Below are 23,390 nucleotides of genomic sequence, written 5' to 3'. Positions count from 1 at the left end.
GCACATAATTACTGCCTATTTTGGTACCTTATCATGAGATGCTTTGGAGCCGATTAGCCTGGACTTCCTTCCTCCCATCATCAACCTACTCCAATATTGACGTTCACTCGCGCTAATTTGATAATATCAAAGAGCAGAGGAGCTTTAGGAGGCATTATGGTGTCTTGAAGTGCACAATTTGGAGTCGGCGGCAGGGCTGCTGATAAGAAAGAGCTATTTCTCCTCATGTCCGGCTCTTCTCAAAAAGCAGCCGCTTGCCAGCCACGTGCAGAGCGGAAGGAGGACAGACCCTTGTAGGCTCCGAGCCAGTTTTATTTCAGTGGCCCTGGATAAACTGTGATGCAAGCACATCCCATCAAATAACTTTTTTGTAAACGCACACTATCTGTTAGTAAAAAGTCACACACGCTTAGAAAGAGAAACGATTACTTCAAAGTAACTTCAAAATTATTTCGAAAAGAGTCTGCGTGTTTACTGAGGCTCAAGGCCATCATCTGCCTGTAACCATGAAGAGACGTGGGCTGGTAAACTTTGCAGCACTGAATCACGAACACCCCTTACTGCGACACCTGAACCATTGACCAAGACAATTCCTTCCTGCCTTCCCTGAAAGCCTCACATGGTACACCAAGGATAAAATGCAAAGCAAATGCAGGTGACCCCTTTAAATACTATTTTATTCCATACATACTAGTTCCTGGTGATGACTTCTGTTACTAAACTCTGTGTGAAAAGGACTTTGCAGCTTGTGAACACAAACATAAGACTACTGACTCCATTAGCGGGCTGTACAGCTGGAGCTGCTTCACCCACTGCAGTATGTCAGGCTGCCTCTCAAAAGCTTCTTCCCACGAATATCTGCTCCCATACTCATGTACGACTCCTTGGAATGGGAGGAGCGTGCTTGATGATCTCTGCCAGAAGACTCATAATGTACTTCTATCCTTTGAACCAAGAAATCTTCCAGCTCGAGTTTATGAATTTTCACACTTAAGATGATACACAAATTTAAATTCTGAAATACCGAAAGCTTATTAAATTATTGCAGTGCAGCCTGTGTATCAAGATTTCCTTCTCTCCATCCAGGTAATCTATATCTCTGAGTTACTATTACAGCCAAAACCTTTATTTTTTTCCTCTTTACATCAGAAAAGCAACAGTGGGGACTGACAGTCCCAAGTAAGATAGGGAACGTCTCTTTTGTTGATGCGATAAGCAATTCAGCTCTCCTGTGGAAACTTAGAACAGCCAGATCCTCAAACAGATAATAAAAACAACCAACATGATAAAAACCCAGCTGATATATCTGATATCCCAACTTATTTAACGGTGACACAGTTTGATCTGGAGACTGCCCAAAGAAGCAAAACGTTGTAGAGATTTAATCCAACCCCACTGCCCTCTCTGCTTCTCTGATCTGAAGATAAAAGTTATTTTACAAGCATGCCTACCGGTCAAGTTTGTAAATGCTGGATTACTATGCCACAACCCCACGTCCCTCACTAGAGCCATGCAAGCTCAAGGACCGCGGGTCGCTCAGATATCCCGAACGAGCCCACCTTGTCCACCTAACGCAGCTGTAACATGCCAGACGCACAGATATTTATCAGACAGTGCATAGACCCACGGTGAAAGTCACTGCGAATAGGTTTCCCCCCCTTTTCTACTCACAGAAGGGCACGAGACTGAAAGCAAGCAGATTTGCGTTTATAGTTAATATGTGAAAAATGTTTATTTGTGAAATACATTGTGCATCGTTTCAAACTACAAAAACCCAAAGGAACTACAAACTACTTGCACAAAGGAACGTGCAGTTTTCAACTCGCATGTGACCCCAGTTACGCATAACTTCCTCTCTACTCCTGCTCCCACCAGCACCTTATTCACTCTGAAGCACGCCAACCATCGTTCTAAGTGAAGAACAACAAATCCTAGTTAGAAACACTTTGTAGAAGAGTGATATTGTCCCCTTTTAACATGATGCGACCTGCAACATAGAAAAAGGAAAGGGGGGATTAGAGAGATCCCAGACTGACGATAACCTTGCGTTTTCAAAACACATTTCACAACGTCAAAGGTGTTTGTAAGAAGACACCCACACAATAAATGACCAGGTTTTCATCAGTAACAAAGAGTCCCTCCCCATTTGGCCACGCCACAAGACTGTAAGCACGGTCGTACAGGGCTCACGTTCACAATTCACACTACAACGTATCAGACGCAAACTCCACTCCAGTGCTGTGTTTGAACAGCACTCTGTCCCCACTGGCAGCCTGAACATGTCACTTATCACAGACTGCTGTTCATCCTCATTGGCAGGTGGTAAATATTAAATACCACCACTTTGGCAATTCCCTGCTTCGACTCGGAGATGACACAAGCAAGTGGCAGAACTGCCCAGGGCCACCTGCATTAGCTGCAGCTGGGAGGAGTATGACTGGCCCTCCCCCGGCCACCCTGGCTGCAGGACAAGTGCAGCGCCGTCTATACTGTGTTACACACACTCGAAAAGCAAAAACCACTCTCAGGCACAGGCAGATTCTCCTGCACATTCAACAAAACCACCAGCTCAAGAAACAGTTGAGACCTAGCCAGCAGCTGCTCACCGTACTTCAAACCCAACACTCGTCACGTCTTTTGTACTTTAGATTGTTGCTATTTGTCAGGCTTATGCAACCAGATTTCACACATCATTCAGGTTACACGGATGTACTGACATACCCAGCTGTTTCCTTGATTTTGTTTTGGAGTGAATTTCCTCTGCGTCGTCCAGCACCAAGTTCATATATTCATCAAAGCCCTAAAAACCAGCACCAAAAGCAGTTAGTGAGCTAAGTCCCCAGGTATAAACATCAGCAACAATGATACAAACTATCATTAGCTGTGCTGACATGGGCTGGACTTAAAAAATTAAGACTATTGAACAGGCATAAAGCATTTCCACCCCCACCCCCCCGCCCCGGCTAGTTTTTCTTGGCAGGAAAAAATAGTCTTATGAATCTAAAAAATCCAACCAAACAAAACCCACACAATCAGAAGAATAACAACAGGACATTCTGATACTCACAATAATGCAGCCTTCTATCCGCATGTTCACTTGCTCATAGAGCCACACCTGGATCCTGGACCTCTGCAAATCGAGGGAAGAGGAGAGCAAAACAGGAACATAAACACTCTAAGCGATTCGGTTCTCTCCCATGCATTAAGGAATCCCTGCTATCCATAGCCCAGTAATACTCAAAGCAGCAACTCTCACACATGCTTTCAGTTGTGTCCTCAGATGTTTTGAAGATGTTATAAGGTGTTATACTACGGTGTAAATACTGTTTGTTCAAAGCTAGGTTGGACGGGGCTTTGAGCAACCTGGTCTAGTGGGAGGTGGCCCTGCCCACGGCAGGGGGTTGGAACTGGATGATCTTTAAGGTTCCTCCCAACCCAAACCATTCTGTGATTCTATGTGTTCACTGACGAACGTGTAACAATGTAGGTTTTAAAGGAAAGCATCCCTGCACACCGGATCGCAAGATCAGACGCCCGTTACAAAGGTAATTGACTCCTTAACGTTAGAAAGAAAGGCTGAACTCGGAACTAGCCGTTCTTCTCGCATATCCGAACGACAGCAAGTTCTTCAGTTCAACAGAAACCGCCCTGAAAAAACGGATTATCACCTCGGAAATACCAATGCTGTGCGGCGCCCCTCTCCCCGCCCGAGCCCCGCACCCGGACATTCCCCTCACCCAGGGCGGCAGCCCCGACCCTCCCTCCCCGCCCGGGTACTCACGTTCTGCAGGTAGCGGAAAATGAGGTTCTGGAGCGGAGCGTTAAGGACGCAGCACGGCAACAAATCCTCGGGGCCTCCGGTGCCTCACGGCCATCAGGCCTTCCCCCGCCCCGCAGCCCCCCCACTCCGCCACCAGGCCCCCCCCCGCGGCTCTGAGACGATCCCTCCCCGCCACAGGAAGGATACGATGGGCTGCACCATCACCTTCTGCACCTTCTGGCCCTGCCCGCGGTACGCCATGGTTGCTGTTGCCGCCTCTGCCCGGCACGCGTTCCCGCCGCCCCCTCCGCCGGAAGCCGCTAAAGCGGCTTCCGGCGGAGGGGGCGGCGGGAACGCGCAAGGAGCTGTGGGATGTTGGCGGACCCGGCCGCTCTAGGAAGCTGGGAGGACCGCCTTCTCTACTGCTCCGCACCCCCCCACCCCAAGGACAGAGCAGGCACCCACACCTCACCTAGGGCAGTTTTATTTAAAAACAACTGTTAACTGCTGTCAGGTGGAACAGTTCAACTACCGGCGGAGGAGGCCAGACTACGTTTAATACAATACCTTAAATAGAATACAAATATAAAACAGAAGGATAAAATATTTACAGAAACAAAAGCCCGTCTTCAACCTTTTCCTCTAGGAACTAAGACATCACAGTGGATGATCCAAGCACACAAAAAGTGTTTTCTTCCAAAAAAGAACATATTTACAATCAACTCAAACTACTGATTTATTTCCTCTGCCAGCAGCAAACGCCTGAGGGCTCCTACAGCTTCACGAGTTGTAGCAGAAAGAGACTAAAGTTCTTCAAAAAAAATTTAAGAAAATAATTCAAAATATATCTGCAAGGGAAAACGATCACTGGTGGCAGGGTACACAATACATCCCCGTCTCGGCTGTTTTCTGCAGGGTAACAAATTCAGAGTGCATGCAGACACCCATCGCCTCCAGCCACAGCGGTGGGAAAGGGGAGAATCTCTGGGAAATGCCCCCAAAAAAGGGCAGGGCGGTTGGTCCTGGGCAGTACCGGGTTCCAAGGTCTCCAGACCGGGCACACACTCCCTCCCTGGGTCGGTGCCAACAGGACAAAGACGAGCCCGAGCAGCTGCCACTTCCCAGCAGCAGAAGAGCCAGCAGCTCAGGAGAGCGATTCTCGGAACCAAGAGGCACTTAAACCAGTTCTTAGTTTCCCAATTTACTGCAGACTAGGAGAGGAATCCTGAGTACCCCCACCAGAATCCCGGTCAGAGCGGCGAAAAGCACCAACCCCCCCCCCCTCCAAACTTTGGGAGGGGGGATTCCACCTATTCCAGCTGTGCTGTCGAGCTGCTGCTTTTCGCACCGATACCGGATCGTCCCTGATAATTCAAAATAAGGCTGGATGGACCGAGCCCCACCACCACCCTTGGCAGCACGTTTGGTCCAAGATACTTGAGTAACTATTCCGCTCCCTCCCACCCCAACATTTTCATTAAGTTGATTAAAAGTCAAAAGAATAGCATACATAAATAAAACTCAAGAGTTGACATAGTAACTCCAGGCTTTAGATATCAACTGTCCAAGAAATCGGAATACCAAAGGTCTGAAACGCGCTGAATGTTGAGTTTTGCCAAGGGGGGAGGAAGGCAGAAGCTTTAAGTTTAAGCCGTCAGAGCATCACTGAATCAGCAGATCAGTTCACAACCACCGCAGTTTGCAGATGGGCACGTCTCTGTCCCAAAATAAACAAGTGCTTTGTCCTCTTAATGCCGAAGGTAGCGACAGGTACAGAATGGATGCACAGGACCTTGACTCTGACCAGCAGGGAAATTTAGGACAACCAAGTGCAGATATCGCCAATTCCTACCAGTTCAACTGTGCTTTAAAACTCATTGCAAAGCCTCAGCTAGAAAAAGGATCGCCTCCAGGTATCCAAACAAGAGACAGTTTTAATTTTTTTTTTTTTTTTTTTTAAGACCTTAAGACTCTGCAGTTCAACTGTCAATCATTTCCGAAAGTTCCAGGAGGAGGTCATCCTCATCCTTCCCTGGGTCCAGGTCAATTTCTGCTTCCAGTTTGCCTCCTGAGATTTCCCAAATAAGCTTCTCAAAGTCATCTTCTACAGACAAGGGTGCTTTCCCAGCCCCTGTGGAGCTCAGCCGACGCGTCTTTGCCGCTACTGAAGAAGCTGAAGTTGAGCTTGAGACTTCTGACTGCGCCACAGAGTCTGCCTGGCTTCCAATATGCAGTTCAGGACTTCGAAGAATAAGAAAGAGAGCAAATCAGTGTATGCCATTCCTTCAGAGAAACATGTGCTGCAAAGCAGCTCTTAAAACTGTAGAGTTAATCCCTCCTACACCTCAACCTTCCACAGGGATTGTTACTCAATTGACCTGGGGCTACTTTTGGAGAGCAACATATTAACAGGTGCATTTTTTCAGTTTGGGGATTTATCCATGAAGTCAGAGCATCTGGGGGTTGGCAAAGAAGGCGCGGTTTTTGTAGCCAGAATTACTAACTTGACTGTAGAAAGGTTACAAAGCCAACCTCTGCAAACACCTATTTGCTAATTTAGTTATTTTTCCCACAACACACTCAGCAGTTTGCTCCCACGTACGGGAAGCTGATCTTCATCTACCACCTCCCTGTGCTCTTCCAACGGTCTTGCCAAGGTTTATATTTGGTCCTCGGGAATGCCATCACAACAGAAGGTGCGGGACGCTACTCCTCATTTGCCATTTCACAAGGAACAAAAAGAAAGAGGCTGTTCTCCATCCTGACCTGTCTCCAACTTCACCCCATCTTTCACTCAAGGCATTCAGCAAACCCAAGAAGTCACTGAAAAGCTGCACCAAACTTGCAGCGTTTTAAGAAAAGAATCTAAATAAGCATTCCTGCGAGCTGCTGGAAAATTACTTCAGATGAATTGTTCCTTTGTTCAACTTTGGCATTAATCATCTCAAAACTCTCATTCTTCCACATGTGAAAAAGTTTACATTTCACATGGAAGACACGTTGATCAAGAAAAAGAACAAGTTGTGGCTGTTACCTGGTTTGGGGTTTTTCTCTCCCGGGTATGGAGACCAGGCTGTCCTCTGGCAAAGCAGGAACAACAGCCTAGGAAGAAGCAAGATGTTTTTTACGATACACAGGTAAAAAAACTTTGTAGATTCTTCTTCTACTGCTTCTCCTCTGGCATTGCTGAGCCTTAACCAACACAGAACCAGGGCACTCCTGAAGAAGAGTTAGTATTCGCTTGACCGTGTCTTTTTTAAGAGCACAGCGTTAACGGACAAAATCCTTCACACCACAGAGAAATCACAGCAGAGTATTACACCATTATGCCTTTCACATAATAGAAACCATCCTGCAGACTGCTTCTGGATTTAAAAGGGAACAAAGACCTGTGGAACGCTTCAGTTTTCCATCTTTTCTCCAAGAGGAGGGTAAAACTTGGGCATAAATTTTACGCGGGACCCACCACTCCCTCAGCCACTGTCCTTACCACAGCTGCTTTTTTAGCTGAAGGCTCCTTCGTGTCACCACCAGTGGCACTCAATGGTTTCACAGCCGCCACAGCAGAGGGATGGCTCTCAGTTGCCTTACGCTTCAGTGTCTGCTTTGTGGGGGAGGTAGCTTTCCCTTCCGAAGGCTTCAGGCACACCTTAGATTTGGCTAGAGTAAAAGGAAGAGAGAAAAAAAATACAGCCTTGCTCTGCCTCAGGAAAAAAACATCGCAGGTGCTCTTAGCAGTCCCATAATCCTTCTAGTTAAATATATCTGGGCAGCACAACCGCACTGCCTTTTCCCAGATTCACAGCCGCATTTTCCACATAGAAAACTCTTTACCAACAAGCCATAAACAGAGCAAAGTTGTTACAAAAAGAAGCCAGTTACAACGTGAAAATTGTCATGTTCTGCCTTTCTTTCAAAACAAGACCTAAAGTAACTCTTAAACATACAGTCACCACTTACTTTCAGCTTTCCGTTCCAGATGTAGAGCTGCCTGTTTCCCTGGTGATACAGCAGCATCCTTTCCTGGGCTTTCAAGACCATCTTCCGGAGATTTCACCAATATCCTCTTCACAAGTTGATAAGCTGACCCTGAAACCACAGTGGCTTCAGGACTCCCTGATGCTGGAGTTTTATCCTTGATTGCTTTTTCAACAGGAGATGGCACAGCAGCTGCTTCCTTCTGAAGCTTCTCTTCTTGGCGCCGTTTCAGCTGCCGCTTCTCCCTCATTATTCCTTCAAGGTTCTTCACTTGAACTTTAGAATTAGCTGCACTCTGATCCGAGGGCTAGGAAGAAACAAAAGAAGAGGACTAATAGGACAAAAATCTATGGAGATTTCATTATGAAAATCTGAGCAGCAATCCCTCCGAAATAACTCCATGTGGAACAGAGCACATTAATACCATTCAGATCTGACATCTTTTCCATAAAATGTTGCCTGTAACAACAACCACACTTTGCTATGGAAACACCGTTTCAAAAGCCTGCAATTCCCAACACAGCAAGCTTCTTTAATAGAGCAGAAGACTCTAGCTGTAATCTATTACATTCTTTTCAAGCAACAGAAAGTCATACGAGCTCCCCAGTACAGCGTTCGCTGACAGACTGATTTCCTCTAATACAAAGCTCTAGCCTTTTCTGTTAAAATACTTACCTCAGCATTTTAAGATATCCTTCAAGTCTGACAGATAAAGTCACTGAGAACAAAAACATTCCCTCCGCATTAACCTCGCAGATTTTATCTGGTGCTAAAAGGCCTTCTTATTCGTTGCCAGGTATAATCAGATTAATTCAATCTTACTTGAGGATTACAATGCTGCCTGGAAATGCTATTGAAAGTGACAGGACTTAGGACTTCTCTGCGGCGCTTACCAAAAGCAGAAAGGTAGGAACACACTCAAACTGGGAGCATGCAGCAAGTTACAAACAAAACATAACGAAGTTTATCAAAAATTGTATGAATACATGTCTTTACAAAGGACTCACCTCAGCAGGTGCAGAGACAGCTTTGGGAGAGGACTTGCTCAAGTCCACTACCTTCTTTTCTTCTCTTCCAGGTGCTTTAAAACAAGCAAAAAAATAAATAAATATCATTTTGTCAAGAGCAGAAATAAAGAAACCTAGTCACCTCTGTTTCCTTGATTGTGTTTATTTCCTCATATCTAATAATGGGAGAGAAGGAAAGGCTACAATAAAGCAATCCATGCAGCCTTCGAGCTCTCTTCCCCTCAATCACATTTTCCCTTTTTACATGGCTTATACAATCTTAGCGACGAGATCTTTAATGCTCTGTCATTTTTGACAAAAACTAACCCTCACACTAAGAAGCTGATATATGCTTTGCAAACACATATACATCAATAACTAAGTTCAACAACACCTGTGCCAAAGAGGAAGGTAAACCTGGATTCAGCACAGGGAAGATCTCAATACCACAAACATACGTCAGAAAAAATAGAAGAGAGAAATTAGACTACGAAGCTCCTCAATGAATGAATTTTTTGGTGGGAAATACAGAAAACTACCACGTAATTCATAGAAAATAATATACTTGCACATTCTGGCACTTTCTTGTGTTTTGACTTTGTAGCCTTAAACTCTTATCCTCTAGTATACATAGAAGGAAAAAGCAAAGCAACCCCTGAGCAAACTGAATTTGCTTGATAGGGGAAGCACTTCACCAGGGCAGGTACCAAATCACCTATTACCTGTCAGCTTTGTGATCCGTAACAATCTCCTCCCTGTCGGGGCAGGTTCTGGTTGTGCTGGTGGAGCTGGCACATTTTCTCCACTCCGCTGCATCCGCAGAGCTTTCTCCTGCTTGATTTCTTCCAAGGTTTTAATACGCACTTCTGCTGGCTTGGCTTTTCCTGCCGGCTCTGCCAGCTGCACTTTGCCAGGCACAGATGGAGCAAGTATGCTCTGCTTCTTGGGCTCACTCTCAACTTTTGTCTTGGAAGGAACCTCTTCTGTTTTTTGCTTCTCTTCTTCCAATCGCTTGTGTTTTTTTCCAGCCAGGACTCCTGAGAAAGTTTTGATGCGAACCACAGGGGAAGGTCTCGCCCCCGAGCTGGGATCTTCTGTTTTACAACGTCCTTCAGTCTGGGGTTTAGCTTGGGTGTCTCCTCGTCTCTGATTAGCTCTCTCAAGACGAATTTCCTCCAGTGTTTTCACATGGATCTCTCCCGATGGCTTAGCAGCCTTCTCTGTCATCATCAAAAAAAGAGAGGCATCGACGTTTAAGGAGAGTCCAACAATACGTAAAGTCTCCAAAATCTATCACAGTGCTAAGGAAAACTAGGTTTGAGTGTTCCCAAGAATGCATCTTAGGACAGTATCATTCTACGTAATATTCTCCTCCTCCTTTAAGCCACCTGCATTTTGAAGACCAGTGCTATCCAGAGAGAGTTGCTACACAAAAAAAACCCCATTAGTCTATTTTTTTATTTTCAAACTGCGTCTCTCTGTTAGCATCTCAAACTCCTGCTCCTGGCAGTGGTTCTATTCTACTTCTGCCTTAGCACGCTGCAGCGTCTGACAGTTCACAGCAGGAGCATGAAGCCTTGATGAGGCACAAGTGGAAAACACACACACACCTAGAGCCAGATTTCTGACAGCAGCCATCAGGACAGCCTCAGCACTTGAGCAAGATGAATCAGGCAGATTTTTTCATTTAACTTTCAGGGCTATATGGAATTTCACGGAAAGCAAAGAGGGGAAGGCATATTTAATATCCCGTTATTACCTGTCTCTGTACTGGTCTGTTCAGAGGGCAATCCCAGCCTCTCCTTCAGAGACTTGGGGACTTGAACTACGAGACAGAACAGAAAAAGTTAGGAAGACTGCATAAATCTCAATTTTGCGTTCACTTTTCAAAATGAGACATGAGATTCTTGACTGGAATTCAAAGTCAACTTGAGCCCTTAACCAACATGCAAAAAGAGCCATTAGAATAAAGGACAAACAGAAAAACTAAACAGAAAATCTCTGTATCCAGACATCTCTTTAGCGGCTGTACCTTTCTTTGGCGCTTTGTCAGCATTCTCCAGAATCTCTATCTTCTTCCCCAGCCTTTCAGCAAGGTTGCGCTTTAGTGGAAGGATGCTTTTACCAGCTTTAGAGAGAAAACAAGAAATACTTTACGAACATTCAGCCACAAACTTCAATTCTTCCAGGTATATTTTCTTATATCTGCCTTTTAGCTGCTACCAAATTTCTGCAGTCAATACAGATCTTCACCAAAAAACATTTTCCTCCTGCATACAGCAAAACCACCCTTAAACATAGTCATGTTTAGAAGAGGGCACCCAAACAGCTCACAAAAAGCTTTTACCTATGGAGGTCTGCCGTTTTCCCAGTCTCTCAGCAAGATTCAGTTGAATCACAGGCTCCTCCCCTAAAATAAAGAATAACGTCTTCAGTGCACAGAAATCAGTAGCAATAAAAGCATTGTCCTTCTAAGCCCATGTCCCAAAACAAGACACTCTTTTGGTGTAGGAAGTAGTTCTACATGTTTTTTGCCTTTAAAAGGAACTTGTGTAGATCTAAACACCACCATTTATACACAGACTTATATCACACTACTCTCTGCAACTGCCACCGTCAGCCTCTTCCACGCTTCAAAGATTGGCTACTTGTGCAATACCATCTTCTAGAGGTCTTCCCTTTCATTGCCCCCCTGTTTTTCAGTTATCCCTTATTTGCATACTGACACTTGTTTTGACATTAGCCTCTCTCTCTGCTGCTACCGCACTTAACCCAAACGCTAATTCTACCACACACTGTCAACACATGAGCTCATTCACAAATCTCACTCAACTTCAGGAGCACGGAAGTCAAATTAAGCACATTTGAGAGTCTGTAGGATGGTGATAATATATGATTAGCTATGGCTTAACGTCAGGCTGATAAAAAACACTCCTCGATCTTTTATTGCAATACAACAAACTCAGAACCTACAAGTGACAACTCTTTCCAATACAGTCAGCGATTTTGGGCATAAAAGCATGGTCTTCATTAGAAAAGGCAGCACCATCAGACTAGCATGTCTGAATTATCTTAATTATTACTTAACCTTTAGGTCTAGGAGCCCTGAAATGGAAACAACAGTATTCCCTATTACCTTGCTTTGTAGACAGAGTCACAGTTCTCACTACGGTCCGTACATTTTCCTTTTCTGGCACAGGAACGGTCCGGGATTGGAGCGGATGAACAGAAACTCCTGAAGGACCTTCTAATAAGAGGAAGCAAAACATAAGGATGTTTAGGAAAAAAACCCAACCAACCAAACCAAAAAGCTATCACAAAGACCACAACCACTAGGTATTCATTACTGTCAAACATACAATGACCAGTGCATGTAAATAAGAGATGAGCAATATTCCCCTGATTTGCCCTTGGAATTCCAATCTAGAATACCAGCTGTTTGAGTTTAAGAAAACAGGTTGCATGCCAAAGTAGCTCAAGGCTCCCAGCTAAATATGGAAGTCTGTCCCTCAAGCAGCAAGAGCTGAGGAAGCTTCTGAGAAGCTGCAATCATCTCCCAGTCTGAACCCAACAGTGCAAAAAACCCAACTTCCTTTCATTTGCAAATAATTCTATTCACCAACAGGCAGCCAGCTACCCAGGTAAAGCAGAAAGATAAAAAAAAACAAACACAAAAAACCAACAAAAGGACAAAGGTGAACAGAAGGCACAAGGGTAAGACAGTAGGGGATATTAACTCACCACCTTGTTTTTTTGTTTTTTCCTTTAGTTTCTTCAATTTGATTTCCTCAAGTGTTTTTATTCCGAAATTTAAATTGTCATCTGAAAAGACAAAACAGTTAATGAAGCTGAGGCTTAAAGGCACATGTCGAAGAGCACAGACCCTCAAGCTTCTTACAGCTCAGAATGTTGCCAAAGTATTTTGAATAAACCCTGTCAACACTCCCCACAAGTAAAAAAAAGCCACAGAATGGATGGTATTTCGGTAAGCAACTGGCACCTTTCTTCAACCCTCCTCCCATCCTACAGGGTAAAACCTACAGTTTTAAGCATTTTAATCTATCTACATGATATTTAATTCCCTATCACTAGACATGGCTTTCCACAAAGTTTGAAAGGACACCTCTGCAGGCACTTAAAGTGCACTCTGTGGCTCTATTTTGCTCTAGAAAAGTAAACAAAGAGGAGTCTACCTGTCTGATCCGAACGACATGTGACATTATTAGATAGGAATGAGCTCATGGAAATAACTGACTCCATCCAGCAACCCTGTGTTCGACCGTATTTTTAGAACATACTGCTTTTAAGTTAATTGTTAAATTCTCCTTCCGATCCGCCCTACTACAGCTGTTAGAATACCTTGCTTTGTATTAGCATTGGATTTCCTAGTGGATATTATCCGCAATCCATTATGGGCTTCTGTCGCTGGTTGCTGGACAGGTGTTTTAGTTTCATCTCCTTCTTCAGAAAGCTGGTCTGAAAGGAAAAAATAAACCTATTCAGTTTTCAGTTATTCAGTAGGGATTAGGGAAGATTTTTCATGTTTACGTAGCTCATACAGTGACCTTTCAGTCCATGGTTCCTATTCTGTTCGCATTCTTAACTACAAACACAAACAATTATTTATAGAAGGATTTATTTTTTTTTAAACAGCTATATTGTCTTGACAAACTCGTATAAGAGCTACACTGGGGAAAAAATATTTAGGACTCAAGACTCTTGTCTTTATAGCTTTAACCATTACAGAATTCAGGTATTCTGTGATTTATACCTTCACTTACAGTAGAAATGCCTTCAATAAATAAAGAATGCTCACCATCATCATCTTCATCATCATCTGCAGCATTGATTACAACAGGAGGATGTGTAGGACTTGGAACATTTTCAGAGTTTTCCACTTTCATCACCCCCCTCAGCTGTGGAGAGGGATTTGACTGGACGGAAAGTTTGTTTTGCTGCAGTGACATCTGAGCCATTTTCACATCATCTTCTGCAGACTCGGGTGGACTCGGAAGAGTAGCTAGAGGAAGAGGAGGATCATCTGTGATTTGGCCATTTAAAAGTTTGACCCCAATGTTGCACTCACTGGGTAGATAAGGTAGATAACCCACCTGGCTACTGAATTTAGAGTTTCCCATTCCCCACCCCTCGTTGCACTATGAACAACGGCTTCCCTTCACGCACAAATCTCACTGCCCTACCACCCAGAAAGGATAAAATGAGGGGAAAGCAACCAGAAAGGCACAAATCACACAAAGCAAAGAGAAGCTTAGTGTGGAAAAAAAAGAAAATTAAATACCAGAATTACATTCAGTTTAGCTGAGAGCCTATGACTGCAGGCAGGCTTCTCCCTGCGCTCATAAACGAACAGCTACTTGATGTCCTCTATGGTACTGTACCCACTCATAAGTAACATTCAAAATTAATTCTTTAATACTCAAAAGAAAAAGGACCTAAGAAACTCACTTTTGCTTGGCGGTAAGAAGAGTCCATCAACATAACGTCCTTTTGTGTGATGAAAAGCGCAGTTGGATTTTTGACAGCCTACTGGCTGATTCTCCCAGTAGCAAGGAATCTCACTGCGTTTTTTCTGAAGGCAGAAAGAAGTAAAAGCTCATGGCAACTCTCAGATTTGCAGAGAGACATAGTTCCACATCATGCCAGAGACAGGACTATTGCAGTACAGTGCTGAAACATTGTTCCAAAAGTCAATTTATCACTGAAATAAAGTATTTCACGGCACTTACACAAAGTTTGCGTAAGCTGCAATAACTATGTATTATCTATCTTTCCTATCATTCAGACTGAGAAGACAGGCACTCTCACACATCAATTCAACGTGTGTTAAACTAATAAAACTTAGTATTCAGAAGGAACAAATGTTTTTAATTGCCTAGGTTAAATTTATCTGAACTTATTTTCAGAGCCTTCGCTCCTTCCCAGCTTTTCTCTCCCCACCCTATACTGCCCCAAGAGGAAAAACATTATCTGAAGAAATACAGGATGGAAGAGACCCAACTGTCCGTTATCAAGCCCTCAAGAGGCTAGTGCAGGCTGTTCACTACCACCCTGCTCCAGCATGTTTAAGCAGTCTGATCAACGTGGTTGCTTTTTCCTCTGTTAAGAAAATAGTGACAGCACCTAATAGAAAAATTTCTTGCCGAGATATATCCAGGACATTGATTTTTCTCTCCCTCAACTTCCTCCTATTGCCCTCTCAGTAACAGAAACCGGTATCATTTTACAGCAAGTAAATCTATCATGTAAAAGCATATTCAGTCCACCTACAGAAATGAAAAATGCTTTCAGTGATTTAGTTTGAGGACACATCTTTAGGCAAACACTCACATCGATTTCCATGTGTCTGAATCTGCAGATATTCCTGAAACAGCGACCCTCCTGCCACAGCGTGCAGACTGTTTCATTCCCCAGAGCGGCTTCACAGTGGCGGAAGGAACAGCTGTCTCCCTGTGAGTGTAAGGAAATCAACAAAAAGGAAAATAAAATAGTACAGCCTAAAAAAAAGTCCATGTTAATAGAGCTGGAAGCAGAATCTAACTGCTTATTAAGTTACCAGAAATCTGTATGTCTCCTCCCACTCTTCCCCCTCCTGTCTTAAAAACTAAAAAGAAAAATAAAAGGCAACAGAAACCCAAACATACCTTGTTACATGTGGAATAGAAATAGAAGTAGCAATCATCTCCTTGGTTAGACATAATGGATAAATTCTTTGAACAAGCTCAGGTTCTAAGGGTTTGCTCAACAGGGACTTCCTCCACTCTTGGCAAGAGCTGGCTTCACTCTTTCTTGCACTGAAAGTCTTCTACTGGCTTGATCAGTGAAATCTTCTTTTTAAAAGCAACCCTGAAGAAAGGTATTGATAAGTGAAAAGTAATTAAGTAATAAGGATTTTCACAGCTGCCTTCTGTTAATCACATTAGTCTCTTGAGCAGGGCAATGTCTTGCAACCAGCCGGTCACAAAAACTGTCCCAATACTAAATCAAACTTTTGTAAAGCTGCATAGGTTTTGTCAGCAAGTGTTCCTTCTGTGTCCTTAGTAACACTTACGTGGCTTGGAGCACAGAAAAAACTACTGCGTGTGGCTGTAAGGCCAATTTTTTCTCAAATAATTGGTCATACGTTTGAGTTATCAGTCAATGATTAAGAGTGGGTACTAGTAATTTCTATAAAATACAACACACATATTAAACATTATTTTCCAGTCACTATGGTTCCTCACGTTCACATACCTGGGCAACTTCAGCAAAGATATTGATCTTCAAAGACTTCCAGTTAACTTCTCCTGTAGGCCGAACCAACACTGAATCCGTGAATTAATAATAAAGGGGTAGAAAGAATTTTCCTCCTCACATTGCCAAGGGAACCTCTCATCCACAATTCAAACATAGGATGTGCTTTTAAACATCTTACAACTAATGGAGGAAGCAAGTCCATTTGAATACTGTCAGACTGGAGACAGCCAGGGTTAGTTAGCTCTTCAAAAAAAAAAAAAACCACCAAAAAAAACAACAAAAAAACCCAGTGCATTTAAAGATGAACTTGTGATTCAAAGTGGCTGCAAAAATGAGGATCCATCTTCCACAGCCGGACAATTTTAATTTTTTTTTTTTTTTTTTTTAATTTAAAATTCAGTAAGTTGCAATTTCTGGTCTTCAAGATTTCTTCACCTATTAAGAAAACAGAAAAACCTTCCCCCATCTTTATTACCTGTACAACAAAAACATACTTGTGCGTATAAATACACAAATATGTATATACATACACATATGTGTTTATACACACACCAAGAGTGAGTGATAATAAAGTCAGCAAGAGTGGTAGTAAAAATTAGAATTTTTGGCTATTTGCCACGTAGGGCTGCATAAAAAGTCTCTAATTTTGAGGGAACTGGCAAAAATGAAAGATCTACGTAACATTTTGATGAATATGCCTTTGAGGCTGATGCTTTATAACATGAGTGATTTTGGGGCCAGCACACAAATATGCATACATATGTACATGCATACAGTATAAACATATCTATACACACAAGCGTGCACAGTATATGTTGTACGAATCCGTATCGAGAACAACTTTTAGCCCCGATCAGACACGTAGAGTTGCAATCAATTAACAGCAGGAAGACAGCAGATCAAGGATACAGCAAGCTTTGAGAGGCAGGGAAATGCTCACTTTGCAAGTGGCATGGCTGCATGATACCAATCATTTTGAATTATTTTGATTTTAGGATATCATTTGTTTTCTTTTTACATCAGAGCAACTACTACAAGCGTGTGTTCCCTAATCCATATATCCGTCATTATCCATTGCTGCAAGATCACAGAAAGTTTGAAAAGATGGCTTAGGTCCAATTCAACAGCTGAGGATTCTTTGGTGCCACCAGAGCTGAAACTGATTTTATTGAGCCACAATCAGGGTTGTTTTTGGTTTTGTTTTTGTTTTTTAAAATGTGAAGTCAGACACTTTGATTCTTATTTTTTTAAAGATACTAAATGCCATAAAACCTGCAACCAGACCAGGTAAAGTTCAAATTAAAGTGATTCTGACCCCTTTCATTAAAATGCTACACATTTCTGTGTTAAGTATTTCTGACTCTTTTGGACAAAACTGAATGAAATATTTCTTATAAATTAATAATAAAAGGTTGGAACCTTTTACTCACACAAACACTAGTGAATTTTCCAGGATATTTTTTTTTGGCAGGGAATTTTCCCAAATCTAAAATAAAAAGAGGAGAAGTTGGGTTCTCATATTAGTTATTGCTTTTTGACTGCTTGACAAAGGGAATAAAAACAGTAGTTAAGTGCAAGGTTTTCTTCCCTTCTTCAGTATCAATGGGACTATTCACTTTTGACCTTTAGCACCTTCAAAACGCAGATTCCTATGCATCTACTTCTAAAAATCACCGGTGCTCCTTCATGTAGAAGTTTGACAAGAAAAATTTTTCCAAATGTGTCACCAATACCACTGATAGTTAAATTTCAAGTACATTTCTTCAGTTTGTACAATCCAACACTTAAATAGATGGCAATTAAGGACGGCTGCTTAGCTGAGCAGAGGCATTCAAATACAAATCAGCAGGAATTCATGGTCTAGAAGGCGGCGTTTCTTTTCCCTAGGAAGCGAGAGACCCCTGTATAATGCAACATTACTATATCCACCACCATGGGGGGAAAAAAAGAAAAGCCCTCAGATGTGGCTCTTTTGAACGCCCAAGCAGCTCAGCATTTTGCTTGTTGCCTTCCATATTCCTGAGCAGACTTCAAGAGCTGTTCAGAATTTGAATGGATCTTGGGGGGAAAAAAAGCAAAACTTTACAACAAACAAACAAACAAAAAAAACAACAACAAAAAAAACCCAAAAACCCCCGAGTTCTAAACTACATAAAAGCCATTTAATTTTAAAAAAAGATTAACTCAAAAAATGTCTTTCTTTTTTTTTTTTTTAAACGGTATCAGTTAATATGGCAATCTGAGTGCTAAACAGACATCAACTGAACTAACCCCTGAAAGTCTGAATAAAAATGAGTAACTCTGGTGCACTCAGCAGGTTTCTAATGGAAGTTGATGAGAATTTTAAACGCTTCTTTTCTTCTCAAGAACTCTAGTAAAGATTTTGTATTAAGAGATTTTGAATTCATTTTGTAAAAAAAAAAAAAAAAATAAAAAAATTTTAAGATGCAGGAGCTAGGACTCAGGAAAAACTAGCCAACAAGCGCCACAAACTTCACCTTTGCTAAGGGAAGATAAATAGTACAATGAAAGCATCTAGTTTGTTTTACAAGCTTGTCTTTCTTGGTACTGAAGAAACAGTCCTGTTCCCTGGTCCACCTTTCCAGCTTCCTGACCTGCCTTTGTCCGCTAACAAAGAGCAAAAAGGGAACAAAATTTCTTTTTGCACCCCAACAAATGCACGAGAAAAGTATTATTGCGCCTACCTATGGGTACTTGCTGGTCTACTTTGTGCCATTTCTTACAAAAATATTGAAGATGCTTTACACCCCTGTTTATTAGGACAGATGACAAGGAAGGAAAAGCACCAGGAGCTACATATTCTAACCCCTCGTTTCAATCAGTCAGTATTACCCCAGATGTAAAACAGCCACTGCCCATTTACCTACTTGTTGCCACACTCCACAGGCGGAAAGCACCGTGTGCGCTACGTGTCACAAACAGACATTGTAGACACGTGTCACTCATGTCTACAGAAGCACGGAACCATCTCTTGCTAACACATCTCATTCTCTATCTGAAAATCTAAAGCTAAATTGTCTAAAGCTGAAGCAGAATAGTCACAATTTCTACCCTTCGCATTCGTTTAGTCAATTCTAGCTGTTAAATACTGCTTAAACATGGACTGGGGGCAAGTTCTGCGATTGAGTGTTACAGAAACCAAGACTCTCAGAGTAAAGACTACAAGGTTGCTGGCTAAGAAGACAAAGGTTAAAGCAGATGATCGTCTCAGCTTCCTCTGCCGTTGAGTCGGGGTCACATTTCATGGTGATCTCTGAAGGCCAGAGCTGTGAGCTACCGCAACCATGAGGTACAGCTGCCGCTTGCCGGCTGGATCAACTCTATTTGAAGATGTGCCACTTCACAGACCTGAATTAGGATATTCTTCCTTAAAATAAGAAGCAAATCATTCTCTTCCTGAATGGGCTGATCAGCTGGTGTTTCTACAGCTGTCAAAGAATAACCCTGAGCTGAAGCACTCATCAGATCAGACACTGCTTCAGTACAGATCTGTCTTTAGCCTGACAAGTCAAGAGGCAGGAGAAGGAATTCTTCAAAGCAACCTTTACAGCAGGGACCTAGCAAAGTGGCCAAGACAAAGCGTTCATATCTGAGCACTCCACTCCACAGAAAAACAGTTTCAAGCCTAGGATACTTCACCCAACTCCCAGTCCAAGAGTGACAGTGACACCTGTGATTTCAAAGTCTTTCACTCTGTAAAGACAGACCGATGTGACCGACGGCAGCACTTGACCAAGAGTTGCAGTTCCCCACTGGCGTCCATCTGCAAGCCAACAATCTTGCACCCATCAGACATCTGGGACCACTGGAATGAGCCGAGAATAGCCCCATTCTCCTTCCCAGGAGGATGCCACTCCACCTTCTGCTGTTTTAAAGTCACTTTAACATATAAAAGGTAGAGAGAGGTTCACTGAGCAGCTATTTCCTGCTTCAAGTGATCCTGTGAAAGATGGTTTGAAAGCTGTTTGAGTTCCTGAAATTTTATGGGCCTCAGCAGTATGAGTAAGAAAGTCTCTTAAGCAATTGCTAACCTGTTCTCAATGCTCCTGTGCTCAAAGTCCTGAATCATTAATTTTAAAACATAAGTAAAACACGACAGCTGGCACCTATCACTGTGCACACAGCATCAGCACTGCTGTCAGAAGCTGGAAAGCCAGGGGTGAAGGGATTAAGGGAAAGCCACACATCACTTTGGTAACTTGGTTCCCGTGGTTCAGGGTCCATATGTCAACAGTTAAATGCATATTTTTGTGTTGTGCTTTCTCCAAAGCCATGAAAAATGTTTCTTCTACAATGCTGTACAGTCACATCCTGCAGATGGAAACTGACTGTCTCACGCTCTGTATGAACTTCTAGTAAGTTAGCCTTGAAAAAAAGCGTCTTCAGTAATTGATTTTATAATAGATACGTTTATCTGTTATTTAAGTGCATTCTCGTATCTGAGTTCCTTCACTGTAGTACGTAGTTAAGAGTCTGAGTTCCATGGTTAAGATTCACGTCCTTTCTCCTACCAAGCACCTGCTCAGTAGGCAAAGACGGAACAGGAACACCCAAGCCCAGAGATGTTAAACTGGCTCTAAGCCTACCTGTTGAGAAAAAAAAAAAAAGCTCAATACGTCAACTTCATGGGGCAAAAATTCACGTGGAACAGTAGAAAAATCCAGAAGTGCTTCCCAAGCTTCAGGTTACCAACAGCACCATCCCATTTAGGTCCTGGCCCAGTGTGCAGGGCGTGTGGTCTGCAAGCGTTGCTGCAACGTGGAAGTGCCAAGATGAGTCCCTGCCTTGCCTGACTCACTTTTTAGGCACTGCAAGGAGCGTACCAGGTATACTCCGGGTCAACTGAGAAGTTCCAGGCGACAGAAGTGTGTGTCCTCATTTCTGGCATCAAAAGGCTTTTGATAGTATTGCTTCCATGAAGAAGACTCCCTCTGTTTTCTCCAGATGCTCCACGATTGCTGCAGCTGCACCAGCTGCACCGGTACAACCCACATCTACAGCAAATCTCTTTGACAGTTCTCGTTTACCTGGGCACATTTGCAGTCCACTCCTCCTCCTCCTCCTCCTCCTCTTCCAGTTGAAAACCAGCCCACTGGGTCTGCCACACCATCACTGCCGAAACGAGAGCTGGGAACATACGCCAAACTCCCGCTGCTAAAACCACTGTCTGGGGAGATGGCTGACACAGACACATCACAGGGAAGTTCACCCTCCCCACAGCGCTTACAGCTGTAACCTCTGGCTGTCAGCCACAGCCCAACACACACAACGCTCTGCTTGGAGATGTCACCAAAAGGTCAGTGTCCCCAGATGAGCAGCTGGCTTGACACAGCTCATTTTTTAATTTTTTTTTTATTCTGGATATGGCACACCAGGTGAACCATAGATCCAAAGTTCCATACGATGGAAGTCTTTGCTCTTCTTCCAGGCAACGGCTCATGCTTTAACATACTGCGTTCAGAAGGGAAGCTCTCTCCATCTTGCTCAGTGGCAACAGGCATGACTGCGGCACATGCAAGTGTACCAGGTCCCAAATCCTTAACAAATTTTTAGATAGCACCAATTTTTAATGTAGTGGCTTTCCCTTAATGCATAATCCCTTCTTTCCTATATTTTTAGTGGATGGCTGTCCTCTATCATTCTCTCTGCCCACCAGCTTTTCCTCCTGGGTGCCCGAATGGGCATTGGCAATCAATTCCAAACTACGGGGACCGCTAAAGCTGCTACATCTACTCTTGGGTAAGACAGGTATCCTTAAGAAAAAAGACACTCATTCTTTTTCTATTTCTGAACTCAACATCGGGGCCTGGCAGCAATTTACTATGACGAGTCGTCTTCCTCACTGAAATGTTTTATTAAATCTCAAAAAGAGTCAATTTCCCCTGGAAGCAGCCATTTGGAAGAGTGCCATTTTAGATGAGAAGCAACAGCAAGAGGAAGTTCTCTCTAGGCTAGCCTTCCTCCTGAAACACTTGCCCATCCACCAACAAATTCAGCCTATCTGTTCAGCCTGATCAGTTTAACATGTGTCCAATTCAATCAGGTGCCACAGTAGTGGTTCTGATATCATTTCAAAATCCCCTATCCCCAGGAGATCTCCTTTTTCACAATCAAATAATACAGTGTCTTATTTTGAAAGCATGGCCCAGAGCTCAATCTCTAAAGTGCAGCGTGCACCCCAAAGCACCAGCTCTGGGAACAATCTGTAGGCTCCAATACTGATCCCTGCAACAGTAAAAAATCACTTTTGCATTTCCATTATAAACATCAATGTAAGAAAACAGAAATCCCTGAGATCCAATTCTTAAAAAAAAACCAAAAAAAATTAAACATCACCCAATTGGATTGTTTCAAACAACCTAGAGGAGAAATTAAGATGACAGCCAGGTGCATCCAGAGTTAGTCAGATCCTGAAGGCAGTTCCTTTGGGGAACGGAGGAGCAATTTGCCAGATGACTACATTACAGCACACCCCTTATACGCATTGCTACAAAAGGAAGGCACAAGGTTTTAACTGAAAATAACATATAAGGCACCTGCATAGGCATATTCAATTTGCCCAACCGAACCTCTCCAGAGCCTGCCCCAGGGCTGTTTCCTCGGAAGACCACTGGGATGGGGGGGCTGCAGCCAAGGCCTATAAAAGGCTAACGGCCGAGGGAGGGCAGAGGTGGGGAGCAGGAGAGCTGCGGCTCCATAACCGGGGGGAGAGGGGACCTTGGGCCTACCTCGGGCGGTGGGGAAGCAGCTGCCCCTCTCTAAAGTCACGGGGAGAACACCTCACCCCCAACACCATACCCGGACGGCCCGCACTGCCCCAGGGGCCCCAGTGGTCTCCCCACCCCCGTCCCAGCGGCTACAGACACCCCGGTGGGGAGGGCTCGGGGACGCGGCCTGGGCCGCCCGCCCCGCCGGGTGCGGGGGACGCGGCCTGCTTCCCCTCAGGGGAGCGGAAGGGACCCGGGCCCGGCGAGAGGCCATTCCCCCGCCCCTGCGGTCCACGAACGGCTCTAGTTACCGGCGAGCAGGGACTTTACCGAACCCCAGGGGACCGCCGCTGCCGTCACCGGGTCGCCTCGATCCGCCAGGGCCGCCGCTCAGGCCGTCGACTTCCCCGCTGCCAGCCTCAAAGATGGCGCCTAACATACGGGCAACCTCAGCTAGCCCGTTGCCAACATGGCGGGCGGAACGGCTTCACTGTTGCCCACTTCCGCCCGTTGGAACCGGCGGGGGCGGGGCTCCGCGCGGGCGGCACCGCCCACCGGGGGACACAGAGGCGGGGCGGGCGGCGCCCGTAAACAAAGCGGGCGGGCGACTTTTCTGCCTGTTCCGACTCCGAGGGGTCCCGCTAGCGCTTCTAAACCCAAAGC

General features: G+C 44.0%; 2 protein-coding genes across 8 annotated transcripts; both read right to left on the bottom strand.

The window, feature by feature from the left end:
- Positions 1-1,700: 1,700 nt before the first annotated feature.
- Positions 1,701-4,090, bottom strand: SNRPE (small nuclear ribonucleoprotein polypeptide E). Its single transcript, XM_063356296.1, has 5 exons — positions 3,968-4,090; positions 3,782-3,808; positions 3,068-3,130; positions 2,722-2,800; positions 1,701-1,987 (listed from the first exon to the last, which is right to left on the bottom strand). The coding sequence occupies exons 1-5, from the start codon at positions 4,019-4,021 to the stop codon at positions 1,932-1,934; spliced, it is 279 nt and encodes a 92-aa protein (XP_063212366.1). The 5' UTR covers positions 4,022-4,090; the 3' UTR covers positions 1,701-1,931.
- A 207-nt stretch (positions 4,091-4,297) lies between these two features.
- Positions 4,298-23,169, bottom strand: ZC3H11A (zinc finger CCCH-type containing 11A). Of its 7 annotated transcripts, none has more exons than XM_063356292.1 (19): positions 23,039-23,151; positions 17,430-17,485; positions 15,997-16,049; positions 15,408-15,609; positions 15,094-15,213; positions 14,212-14,335; positions 13,562-13,765; positions 13,105-13,221; positions 12,487-12,567; positions 11,882-11,992; positions 11,093-11,155; positions 10,778-10,873; positions 10,505-10,570; positions 9,468-9,965; positions 8,746-8,819; positions 7,721-8,045; positions 7,251-7,420; positions 6,795-6,862; positions 4,298-6,001 (listed from the first exon to the last, which is right to left on the bottom strand). In XM_063356292.1, the coding sequence occupies exons 4-19, from the start codon at positions 15,459-15,461 to the stop codon at positions 5,740-5,742; spliced, it is 2,433 nt and encodes an 810-aa protein (XP_063212362.1). In that variant the 5' UTR covers positions 15,462-15,609; positions 15,997-16,049; positions 17,430-17,485; positions 23,039-23,151; the 3' UTR covers positions 4,298-5,739. The 7 variants fall into 7 exon arrangements, with proteins under 7 accessions (XP_063212362.1, XP_063212359.1, XP_063212361.1 ...); XM_063356289.1 differs by having other exon boundaries at positions 23,058-23,150; XM_063356291.1 differs by lacking the exon at positions 17,430-17,485 and having other exon boundaries at positions 23,039-23,169.
- Positions 23,170-23,390: the final 221 nt, after the last annotated feature.

The sequence above is a fragment of the Chroicocephalus ridibundus genome, chromosome 20, assembly GCF_963924245.1.
Source record: "Chroicocephalus ridibundus chromosome 20, bChrRid1.1, whole genome shotgun sequence".
NCBI lineage: Eukaryota > Metazoa > Chordata > Aves > Charadriiformes > Laridae > Chroicocephalus > Chroicocephalus ridibundus.
This window is presented reverse-complemented; position numbering and strand designations above follow the sequence as displayed.